The sequence below is a fragment of the Vanrija pseudolonga genome, chromosome 6, assembly GCF_020906515.1.
Source record: "Vanrija pseudolonga chromosome 6, complete sequence".
Classification (NCBI taxonomy): domain Eukaryota; kingdom Fungi; phylum Basidiomycota; class Tremellomycetes; order Trichosporonales; family Trichosporonaceae; genus Vanrija; species Vanrija pseudolonga.
In genome coordinates this window covers 2462676-2474787 of record NC_085854.1, presented here as the reverse complement: position 1 = coordinate 2474787, position 12112 = coordinate 2462676, and the positions used below count along the sequence as shown (strand labels likewise).

Sequence of the window (12112 nt, the reverse complement as noted above, 5' to 3'; positions counted from 1 at the left end):
CGCCCCTCTGACTTGATCACTGACGCCCCCCCCCTGCTTGTCCACTGCCTGCACTCTTGTGTGCCCCTTCCCTGACCCGCTCGACGCCCCTCGGTACGCCCCGTCTCTGCAGCATGCAGCAGCACAGCTGCCTCTCTCTCTCTTCCCTCGACGCCACTCGACGCCGCTTGACGCCCCTCCCGCCAGAGGCAATGTCCATGTCCAGCTTACATTGTTACGTAAAAGGAAATCAGTTTCAGACTGTGACGCGCCGAATACACTGTTTGGGGTAATTTATAAAGCAAAGCTACCATTGCTGCTGGCCATGGGTTGAAAGACGGGAAGCCAACGCAACGAGGGAGGGGGGGGCGAGGGGCGAGACCATGGACACTTGTCTGACGCGTGTGTGCGCGTGCGGCCGACCGACCGGACCGACCGACAGGCAGGGCAGACAGGCTGCAGCACAGTGATGGCGACGTGCAGGATGGCGAGGGGATGTGTGAGATGCAACGACGAGACCCGACTGGTTGGACTGTTCCCGCGTTGAGGATCAGACAACAGCCTGGCCCAGCAGCCGGCGCGACCGCGACAACCCCTCGCCGAGGTTTCCATAGTCGACGAAACACAGCGGCCCGCAACCTGACTCTTCTCCACCACTGCAACACTCGTACCCTTCACCTCCACTATCTTTATTGCAATCCGCATCGGCATACGACTCGTCGCCGACGCAGCAGCACTCGCACTCGCCATCAGACACCACCCAGCGTGTCCCGGCAACAAGCAGGTGGGGGCGTCCTCCATCAGGCCTCTTTCTGGGGCCGACAACACCGGCTCGTCCCGGATCGCCCAATGCACAGCCCGCGTCACCTGGCATCCATTTTGGTCCTGGGTCTGTGGGTCTCGGCGCTGCAGGTGTAGGACTTGGCCACCCGCGTATAGACTTTAAAGACTGGGTCAAGGCGGGCCGTGACGGCGGCGGCGGCAACCCCAACGGCAACGGCAACGGCCACGGAGGCGGCGGCGGCGGCGGCGGCTACGACGAGCTGCTCGACGAACACGGACTTCCCAGACGATACGACGACGCGTCTGGCCACTATCATAACCTCGCCGTACCTCACGGCGGCCCATACGACGACTCGCATACTGCTCGGCCCAGCCCGCAACAGAGCGACGTTACCACCATGGCCACTGCGCCTCGGGGCGCCCTCGATGGAGGGGTAAGTGAACGCTCCAGTCATGTCGTTGTGTGTGCGCGAAGCCGAGATGCTGACATGTCCCCAGTACCCGTCCAACGCTCCTCATTTGCGGCGAGGGTTTGCGAGCCCATCAGCAAACTCCATGTCCTCGCTCAGTATCGACTCGTCGCGCAGTCCAAACGGCAACAGCGCGCGTCAGTCGACATCTGACAGCATCCACAGCGCGGGAGACCAGCTGCGGAATAACCTGTCAACTCCCCAGCGATCGTCGCGCGAGCTGAGTCGCGAGACGAGCAATGCCAGCGCGGGAAGCCGCGCATCACATCGATTCAGCATCCACTCGCCTGGCTCGCCCGCGAGCTCTGGGATCGACTCTCCGCTAATGGACTCGCGTCCAGGAGGCTCGACGAATAGTCCGCTGGAACGTCGCTTTTCGCGTCGGATAGCGACGACAAGACGAGCCAGCGGCAGTGGACTCGCCACCGAAGCAGTACCCGAAGGTGTAGAGTACAGTCACCAGCACCAGCGGCAAGACAGTATGGCTTCTGTCGACGAACGCATCCGCGAAGCGGAGGAGAAGCTGGCGCGCAGAGCGTCGTTGCGTGCGGCTCGCGCGGCTTCGGAACAGCAGGCCTCGCCGTCACCGACCAAAACACCGTTCAAGCGGTTCAGCTCGCAGCGGTCAAACCTGTCCACTCTCGCAGGACAAGATTCGCCAACTGGCGCTCAGTCGCCGAGCTGGATGGAATCACCGCGTGAACCACCGTCCCCGACCAGACAAGCGAGTTGGGAGGCAGGCGATGATGGGGCGAATGGCGACCATCGCACCCATACTCGTGCAGATTCTCGGGCAAATGGCAACGGCGACGCCAGGCCGGGTGGCGACCGTGGCGGCGGCGACCGCAAGGACAAGAACAACACACCTACATCGGGGAGTCGGTCAGGTGGCAAGGCTAGAGGAGCTATTCCCGCAGAGTTCCAGAATGGCCGACTGGTGAGTGCCAACGCCTGTGCGCTGATTGCTAAACCCCTCAGTTCACACCGTCGCCTGATGTGCGCGGAAGCAGGGGCGGCCTGGTTGATCTCAACGACTCACCAGGGTCGCGGTCACCGCTCCGCTCGGCGCGACGCGAGACCTCTTTTGACGGCACGTCGTTCAACTCTAACCCATACTCCCCTGCACGGGCGCAAAGTGTGCTCGACAACCCGAGGTTGGTGCAACGGCCTGGAACCTCGGCGGGCGCCGCATCCACATCGCGGTACCCGAGAGCGGCGTCACGGCAAGAGTTTACAGAAAACTCGCCGTTCATCCAGCACCGCCGGAGCGACCACTTATCTCGAGCTCGCCCAGAAAGTGTCTTGGAAACGTCGCATGAGCACCACCGGTACTCTGGTGGCGTCTACAACACTCCCAACCGCCTAAGCAGCTTTGACGACGGCGCGCGGTCTCGCAGGCTGAGCGCTCTCTTGAACGAGAGAGACAATGCCCAGCGGTCAATGTCCCGGCACTCGAGGGAAATGAGCAACCCTGTGATGCCGCACGTCAGAGAGCGCGACTATGGCGGCAGCCGCGACTTTGCTCGTGACTCGCCACTCGGTCGCGACTTTAATCGAGACTCGCCTCTCAGCCGCGACTTCAACCGGGATTCGCCGCTGAACCGCGACTTCTCATCAAGGATCGGCCTCACCCCCAATGACTCGGTCTCGGCCGTCGGTGGGCGCAGCGACATTGGCTCGGGGAAGAAGGACCCGCTCGACCTCCTGCGCAAGATTGAGGAGAACCGCAGCGACTCGAACCGTCGTTGGGAGGAGGACCGCGCGGCGTCCGTTCTTGGGACCAACCGGTTGTCACGGTACAGTGACGACCGGGCGCCTTCGGTCGTTGGTGACCGCTCGTCGAGATACGGCGAGCGCGAGATGCTTGCTGGGCGACCATCCTCACGCGTAGAGGAGAACCTCGCGCGGCCGTCGTCCCGCATGTCCAACAGTGGCAAGTATCCTGCCCGGCCGACATCGTCAATGTCGTCTGTCCGTGATTCGTTCATCAGCCACGGCTCCGGTCCCCGTACTCTGCCCATGAGCCGGCGTCGGACCAACTCTGGCGACACGCTCGAGAGCCCATTAGTTGGCCGTTCCAGCCGCGCATCTGGCTCATTCACCATCCCCCAGACGGAGCCAAGAGTCACTCGCCGAAGCCAGACGTCGATCGGTAGCCGGTCGCAGGCGAGCAGCGAACACGCCGTCACCGAGCATGGGCGCAACCTTGTCGACGCGGCGCGCCTTTTGGATCGCAAGCTCGAGGCTGCGGACCCTCACTTCACTGCCAAGCTTGGTGGCGCTTCGACTTCAGTGGAGCGCGCGAATGCCGGCGTCAAGGCGGCTATCGCCATCGCGGCCGAGCTGGCTGTGGATGTGGAGATTGACGATGCGGCGGCAGTCAAGACGGTTCGCGACCGCTTGCCAAGATTGGCCGTGACTCTGCGTGAAGCTGGAAGATTGTCAGACCAAGCGGTGCGCGATTTGACCGATGCCCTATTAAGTCGCACCACGGATGCCTCGAAGTCATCAACGACGAGCACCCCAGCGCGTGGACTGGGCAAGCGGCCAGATAGCATTCACACGCTGGTTAGAGATACAACACCGTCGGACCCCACACGACGCTGGTCACACGCTGTGGATTCGCCCAAGCCCGCGACCAACGTTGCCCGGCACAGCCCTTCGCTGTCTCTATCGACTCCCAGCGTCCACTCGCCTCTGGGATACCGACGCGTCGATCTGCCCACGCGCCCGGGTTCAAGCCGTGAACCGAGGTCTCCTCCGACATCCTCGAACGCAGCCCGCTTTGACAACGTTCCGCGCGTTCTCGACCCCATTGAGCAGTCGCCTCCCAAGTCGGCGAGAGCTTCCCCCGCTGTCGCAACTAGCCAGCGCGGCTCCCCGACAGTGACAACTTTCCCCGAGTCGCCATTGCGGCCTGTAGGCCTTGGGATGATGGCCGTGCAGACGTCGCCTGGCCGGGAGTCTGCACAGGGCGACTGGTCTGACGAGGCCGATGCGCCTTCAACGCCAGGGTACAACGACATGACCGACGACGGGCACGACGACGAGGAGGAGCAGCACGACCGCGTCGCCCCGCCCGTCCGCCACCTGAGCAAGAAGGCCTCGTCGACGTCGACGACGACTTTACGCTTAAGCAACTTTATGCCAAGCCACGCGCCCGAGCCGACAACCCAGTTGTCGTCATCGCCTGCCTACAGCACGACCGCACCCGTGGCCGAGCTCGCTAGCCGGTACTCTCACCACAGCGACGAGTCGGACGGCGCTCCGAGCCGGGGCAGCATCTACTCGCAGCACGACTCGATCGCCTCGCCGACGGCCGCCATCTTCCCTACCGAGGTCTCGCGCACTGGCACCTTTGGCACAGCCGAGGGCAACCGCATCAGGGCAAGCGTGAGCGAGCGTTTCCGCAAGCATCTGAATGGGGAGTAGGTGTGTAGACTTGCCGACGGGACATGACCCGGCTGGCTGGCTGCCCTGCCGCAGCCAGGAACATCCGAGCTTGTCTGGGTTGCCTCCGTTGCAGGGGCAGCCTCGGCAGGCGGCGTCGATCACTCGTAATCGACTGATCGCCAGATTTGTGCTGGCTCTGCCGATCGTGGCATTGCAAACTGTACGACGATTCAACGACCTCTGATACCATGGTTCTTATCGCACGCATCGAGTATAGAGCAGGGCAGAGTAGCATGCATGGAGAGTCTGGCGAAGGGAGTGGCAAGGTCGGGGAGGATGGGGTAATGAGTGGCGAAGGGGTGCGCCACGGCGTCATAAAGTGGGATGTGGCGTGTGGCGCACGAAGGGGCGACCGAGGGTCGGGGCAGGGAGGGATGGGCTGAGGGAGGAAGTGAGCAAGGGAGGGAGAGGCAGGAGGAGTAGGGTTAATGGCAGTCTTGTCGTTGCTGGCAGTTGCCGGTATCGAACAGCAATTGAGAGTGCGTAGCTGTCTGTCATTCAAGTACTTACTTGCTGTGACGTGCTTGAATGCTAAATGAAAGCATTGGTGAATAGTCATCATCATTGAGCCGAGGCACACTGCGCGTCATGGGAAGGGAGAGTACGAATGTGCTGGAATCGTCACGACGAGAGCAAGTTTATGCACTTACGTGGATTGTGGCACTGACGCGATGCGCGACGCGCGCCGCGGTCTCGCTGATCTGGGTGGAAGCACGAGTTGAAGCACGCCATGAACGAACGAACGACGCGGACGACCATGATTCATCCATCCATGCACGCCATGCCATGCCAACTAGAAGCGAGGCCGCGTGTCATCGATCCAGCTCGTGGGTCCTGGGTGTTCAGACTGTCGATGCTCTGCGGCGTCCGACCCTGCGTCACCTCCACCCCAGCCAGCCGCGATCTCGCTGTCGCTGTCGCTCTCGCTCTCGCTCTCGTTCCCACGTCTAATGCATTGTGTTTAAAGTACTCTATGAATCTATGCGGTGGCCTGCACCTGTTGCGGCCGGGCGCGCGCGCGCTGCGGCGCCGGCGAATGCAGTGGAATTAGGGATACAGTAGCGCTATCTGCGCACGAATGTACAAGTGTCACACACACCGCTTGCTTACAAGCCCTTGACGAGCTGCGCGGGCGGCATGCCGTTGAACGCGATCTGGTAGACGCGCTCGAAGAGGGGGTACGCGGCCACGCGGCCGTGCGCCTTGAGGAAGGCGTGCACCTCCTCTGCCGTCGCGGTACCCTGGAGCTTCTGGCCGTTGAGCAGGCGGCGCTCAATGTCGTCAAACGACGCGCCAGACTTGACAAACTCTTCCGCGCACTTGCGGTTCCGGCCGCCGTAGCACGTCGTAATGAGGTCTGCGACGCCGGCGCTCTCGTTGGAAAACGTGTTGCGCTGCGCGCCCTCGAAAAACTCGAGGCAGAACTCGGTCATCTCCTTGAGGCCGATACGGAGGATGGCCGCCTTGGTGTTGCCTCCGAGACGCAGGCCGTCGACAAAGCCGGCCGCCAAGGCCACGACGTTCTTGAGCGCGCCGCCGAGCGACACGCCGTTCACGTCCTCGACGCACGTGACGCGGAACGAGTGCGCGTCGAACACGGCGTGCCAGAGCGCGCTGTCGGCCGCAGAGGGGCAGCCAATGGTCGTCTCGCAGAACTGCTCGAGCGCGACCTCGAGCGCGATGTTGGCGCCCGAGAGGGCCGAGCAGGGAATGGACAGGTCCCGCTCGATAACGCTCGCAAACGTCTTGATCTCGCTGCCTTCCACCTCGACGCCCTTGATGGCGCTCACGGCGCGCGCCTGGGGGTGGATGGCACCCGCGCGCTTCAGGTCGGAAATGACCGTCGGGAGGAACTGGTGCGGCGTCACGAAGACGATGAGCGTCGCGTTGCGGACGACGTCGGGCAGGCGGGGGACCGCAATGAGGTTGGCGGGGAGGGACACGTCGGGGAGGTAGCGCTGGTTCGTGTGTGTCTTGTTGATCACCTCGGTGAGCTTCTTGCCGTTGACCTAGAGTGTGTTAGTTGACGCCGACCGCCACAGCCCCAAGAAGCAACTTACCTGCTTCTCCCGGACCCACATGTTGACGGTCGGCTCGAACATGTCGGCGTGGCGCGCAGCGTTCTCGGCGGCAATCTTGGCGAGCGCGGTACCCCACGAGCCCGAGCCGATGACGGCGATGCGGTGCTTGCCGGACGGCAGGGGCGAGGGGGGGAGGTCGCCGAGGGACAGGCGGCGCTCTAAGGGGGTGTGTTAGCGGGCTATCTATAGCAGCGACAAGGCAGCGCACTCACCAGGCGTGGTCGCGCCCGACGCAATGTGCAGGTCGTCAAACATTGGGTACTGGCGCGGGGAGGAGGGGGCAGTGGAGACGGTCGAGGCGGCGGCGGACATGGTGAAGGGAGGTGAGGTGTAATGAACGTGTTATGAAGTTGGTCGTTGAGGCTCAAGTTTGTTTCAAGTCTTTTAAGTCGTTCTATATGCCTGTATCAGTGGCGAGGGCTAAGAAGACGATACGGTGCGCAGACCGTGCCGTCTTAAAACAACTCTGGCTGCCCGCTGCCAGTCGCGCGACTTGCGCGCCTTGCTTGGCCAGCAGCGACACAACACAACGTTCGTCCGTCTGTTCGTTCGAGTGACACTGCCTGCCTGTCCACCTGTCGCCGCGCCGCGCAGCCGTGACGCAGGCGGCGCAAGTATTATCGCGCACGCACCTGCACCTGCCTGCCCGTCCAGCCCCCTCCCTCCCTCCTCTCCCTTCCCCCCCCCCTTATCCTCACAATTCCCCCGAACAAAACAAGCACCGACCACCCTGGAATCGAGTGCGGTGCGGTGGTTGTTGAGCTGTAGATGCAAGTGGTGACGCGCACGCAACCTTGTCCTGTCCTACCGGCGGCAGGGGCAAGTGCATTCAGGGTAATTTGAATCACATGTCTGCCCTGAGTAGAGATAAAAAAATCTGCAACCACCCCAATTATGACTTTATCGCCACGACGACGACAACCACTGCCTGCCGATGCGAGGTGCGGCAACAGCGGGCTTAGAGCGATGGAATGTGCGGGACGATGCGTGCGGCGACGAGCTAACAGCTAGCTGACAACACACACGTAGCCGGGTTTCTCGGGTTGCCGCTCACAACAACAACGGCCGGCCGTGGATGGTCTCGGCGCGCCGTGCGACGCCGGCGTCACTGATATCTGCATACAGCACCAGCCTGGACACGAGCGTCGCGCGCGCTGACGTGGTATGCTGCACCGAACATGGCCACATTCCTTCCCAGCTTGGCGTCGACGTGTCGACGTGGCGTGATATGGTGCTGCGAGAGGCTGGCAGCGGTTGTGTATCCTGCAGTGAACGATTCCTCGGCATCCTTTGCCCTGGCACTCCCCACCTACATACACCCAGCGGCGATTCCCCTATGTTCCAGCTGATACCATAGATACTGTTCCAGCACTGCAATCCCCTGCACACCCCTGCATCCCCTCCTACCCCCTGCACGCTCGCCGCAGCGCACCCTGCCCAGCGGACGTCCAATGGCGCCGACATAATCCCTCAAACACCTCGAATCGCCCATCTCTTCGCGCTGGTTCGCTCGCACCAAAATCGAAACACGCATGACGTCGCAGATAGCACCATTTGTCGGCCAAATATCCTCTATGGTGACATGCCGACGTCACTAATCGCCACTCAAACACCCCGTTTCTCGCTGACACGTGCCGCAGGAAACAGGGTTATCGCCGCGTTGATTTCGAGGGGACTGATGGGTGCACAGCGGCCCAGCCACCGCGTCATGTCAGGCGGGCGGAAAACAAGTCCCCCAACGAACGCGCAAACGTTACACCTCGGCGGCCTCCGTGTCCGCTGCGTGCAACAACTCCCTCGAGCCTTCGAGTGCAAAGTTGCACGCTGCCCACGCTGGCGGGGCAGATAAAACCGCGGCCTTTGTTGATCTTTGAACTTAACATCATCTCTGACGCGACGAAAAGACTTTGCAAGTCCAGACCTCCTTCGCCACTCGCCGCTACCCTACCACCGCAGCCTATACCAAACCCCCCATAATCTCCACAATGTCCGTGTTCACCAAGGAGGCCTTCCAGATGTCGGCGATGCCGACCCCCGCTTCGTCGGCGCCTACGTCCAACGCGCCTTCGCGCCGCGGCTCGTTTGCGCACTCCGCCACGCCGCACATTGTCGAGATCAACGTCGAGTCGGTCCTCTTCGACATGGACGGCACGCTCATCAACTCGTCCCCCGCCGTCGTCAAGGCCTGGGAGCTCATGGCCGAGTCGTACCCCCTCGACCTCGAGGACATCCTCCACTCGGCCCACGGCATGCGCACCATCGACGCCCTCCGCAAGTGGTGCAACATCCCCGAGGACAAGCTGCCCGCCGAGGTCGTCCGCTTCGAGACCGCCATCCTCACCAACGCCGAGGAGATTGGCGCCCGCACCGGCAAGTCGGGCATCGAGGTCCTCCCCGGCGTTGAGCGCCTCCTCAACGACCTCTCGGCCGCCAACGACCAGCGCAACGGCGAGGAGAAGTGGGCCATCTGTACCTCGTCCACCTACTTCTACGCCGGCAAGGCCATCCCCATCGCCGGCCTGACCACCCCCAAGGTGTTTGTCACCGCCGACGACGTCAAGCGCGGCAAGCCCTTCCCCGACCCGTACCTCCTCGGCGCGGAGGGCTGCAACGCCTCGCCGTTCGAGTCGCTCGTTGTCGAGGACGCACCCACCGGTATCCGCGCAGGCAAGGCTGCCGGCTGCCGCGTGCTCGCGACGTGCACTAGCCACTCGGCCGCCGACCTCGAGAAGGAGCGCCCCGACTTCCTCGTCGAGGACCTCTCGCACGTCAAGGCGAGCTGGGACGCCGCGAGTCAGACCTTCAAGCTGGTGATTGAGCAGCCTGTTGGCCGCCAGGAGCCCCGCGCGACGCCCGACTCGACCCCGCTCGTCACCCCCGCCGGCTCGCGCGCCGCCTCGTTCTCGGGCGACCGCCAGCACATCGCCGCCGGCATCAAGCCCACCGGCGAGCTTACGGGCAACGACAGCGTCGTCGGCAGCCCGGTCCCTTCGCGCCCTGGATCCCCCCACCCCAACGACAAGGAGCGCACCGCGTCCCAGGGCGCCGCGGCCAGCGTCACCCTCGACGCGTTCAAGCGCGCGCTGGCGGGCAACGCCCTCCGCAACGGCGAGCTGTCTGCCGCCGAGTAGGCGAGCAGAGTACACATGGTTGTAGCATAGATTTATAGAGCATAGACACATACATACAGCAGCACAATGCAGGCATTGGCATAGGGCTATGGGGAGGAGGGTGTGGGCTGGGAGAGATGGCTGGGCCGGAAAGACGAGACGGAATGAACTGGACGAGATGGACCACGGCCAAGATTGGCGCAGGCTGTGGTTATGCGCTGCCCGCTAGAACGTGCGTGCGCGAGTAGTCGACGCAGCAAGCACACCCAAGGGCCGGCACCACAACGACCTATCTCGCAGTACGTCACCCTCAGCCACAGGCAACCACGCCGCAGCTCGGCGAGTGCGGCATCGCACTGCACTTAGGGCCTTATCTCGGGCGAGTGGGGAAGGCCAAGGGGCCACCGACAGCCCCCGAATGGATCCCTCCGCAGGGCATGCATAGTGGCCCCAATGGGCTCATGAGCTCCGCGGTGGTGCTCGACAAGGCCCCCTCGGCGCCGGGGACACCCGTGGCCCCAGAATGCTTGCCGTTGTCTCGGAACCTCGACGGCGCCCCTCACCACTAACTGCCACCACCTTCCCCCTCCCTCCCCCTCCCTCGTATGCAACCCAAACACCCCGAAATCATCCAAGGCCACTTAGCTCAGCTGGTTAGAGCGCATGCTTAACACTTGAACGCGTTACGCATGAGGTCGGCGGTTCGATCCCGCCAGAGGTCAGGTTAAAGCCTGGTTATATCAGTCGGTAGATAGTTTGACTCTTACTACTAAGACATCAAAATGTCATGGGTTCGAGCCCCATACTAGGCTTAAATCTTTTGTAATGCCTCATTACAATTGTTTTGTAGTGCTTCCAGTTTTGCATCACGTGACGTGTGTGGCCATTGAACGAGGCGACTTACGGTTAAGCACCTTGACACTGGTACCCAACAGCCCTGTCTTCCATGCCCTATGGTTACAAACATGCCCATGATCAGCTATCCATTGTTTGTAGAGCATCTCGCGGGCTCGGCACAGCGAAACCCGACCGCACGAAAAGACAGTGCGGCCAGAGATGTATCATCGCGGCGATACTTCTGTGTGCGCTCGACGCCGCCGAACACAGCTCGTGCTGTAGGGATTTATACAGCTCCACAAAAGGTACTAGTTATCGCTGGAGTCGTCGGGCTATTATATCCCAACACGTGCAACATTGTACTCCCACCTGGCGGGACAGCCGAGCGTGTTATCTTGAACTAGGGAAACAGATGATACCCGGAGCAGCTGTAGCCCATGTCTCGGTGAGCTCAGCGCGAGAGAGACCCCTAAGCGATCTTTAAAAGACCTTCCATGCCACAATTTGGTGACAGGCCGCTCCTCAAGCGTCGCCCATGCACGCAGTCCCGCGAGCAGGGAGATCCACTGTTAAGAAGATGATGGCCAGTATGTGAAGAAGGAGGGGCAGATCAAGTGCTGCTGCGTCTGGCCTGCTCGACAACAGACAGCTCGGAGTGGCGCGCACCCGCGCTCCGGTGCCTCCGGCTCATCGGTCCGTTTCGCCCCGCCGAGGACAGGGCAGTGGGTGTATAGTCTCGGACACATGGGGGCCGAGGGGCGAGACAACGAGAGCCAGAAAAAGGGGAACAAAGAGGTGCAGTTGAGCACAACGACGAGGACGATGGTGAGTTGAGTGGACGACGAGCAAAGCCTTCTGGAGGCACATGGCGGACAAGGAGTCAAGCCATACCCCAGGAGGGCCGTGTGCAGTCTTCAAGCACCGAGAGGGACAAGTAAAGGGAAGAAAGAGATGGAGCAAAGTGACAATGACGAGGACGAGGGCGAGCGGTTGGGCGAGCGAAGCCTTCGGGAAGCAAATGGGGAACAATGACTCAGCCGAACCCAGGCAAGCCAGGAGCCTTCTACGCTCCGAGAAGAGGAATTAGGGTGGTGGTTAAGCGGAGTGCAGGCCCTATTATGTTGGTGTGGGCGGGGCACTGCTCAGAACAGGTGTCAAGGAGTAGCGAGAGGAGGAGCCGCTCCACGGCCGTGTCAATGGTCGAGGAGCAGGAGCGCCGCCAGTGAACGAGGATTGCGCGTCGAGGAGTAGGCAAGTGACAGGATAGGGTGTCTTTGAACAAGTTGAGGAGTTTAGTGGAGTATGTGGAGAGAAACGAGCTGGTGTCGAGCGGTGGTCGGGCTCGACAACGTCGGTTGTAATAAAAGTGGATTAATGAGTCGTCAAGCTCCTAACCCCA

General features: G+C 62.0%; 2 protein-coding genes and 2 non-coding genes across 4 annotated transcripts; 3 read left to right on the top strand and 1 right to left on the bottom strand.

The window, feature by feature from the left end:
• Positions 1-5617: 5617 nt before the first annotated feature.
• gpd2 (Glycerol-3-phosphate dehydrogenase [NAD(+)] 2) lies at positions 5618-7246 on the bottom strand. The gene is made up of 3 exons (XM_062775306.1): positions 6979-7246; positions 6746-6924; positions 5618-6694 (listed from the first exon to the last, which is right to left on the bottom strand). The coding sequence occupies exons 1-3, from the start codon at positions 7076-7078 to the stop codon at positions 5792-5794; spliced, it is 1182 nt and encodes a 393-aa protein (XP_062631290.1). The 5' UTR covers positions 7079-7246; the 3' UTR covers positions 5618-5791.
• A 1505-nt stretch (positions 7247-8751) lies between these two features.
• Positions 8752-9897, top strand: hxpA_1 (Hexitol phosphatase A; the record flags this gene model as incomplete). Its single annotated transcript, XM_062775305.1, has 1 exon — positions 8752-9897. The coding sequence occupies one exon, from the start codon at positions 8752-8754 to the stop codon at positions 9895-9897; it is 1146 nt and encodes a 381-aa protein (XP_062631289.1).
• Positions 9898-10511: 614 nt separating this feature from the next.
• On the top strand, positions 10512-10598 carry LOC62_06G008764. Its single transcript is given in 2 exon segments — positions 10512-10549; positions 10563-10598. It is a non-coding gene; the product is annotated as a tRNA-Val (tRNA).
• Positions 10599-10605: 7 nt separating this feature from the next.
• LOC62_06G008763 lies at positions 10606-10690 on the top strand. Its single transcript is given in 2 exon segments — positions 10606-10642; positions 10653-10690. It is a non-coding gene; the product is annotated as a tRNA-Lys (tRNA).
• The last annotated feature ends 1422 nt before the right edge of the window (positions 10691-12112 follow it).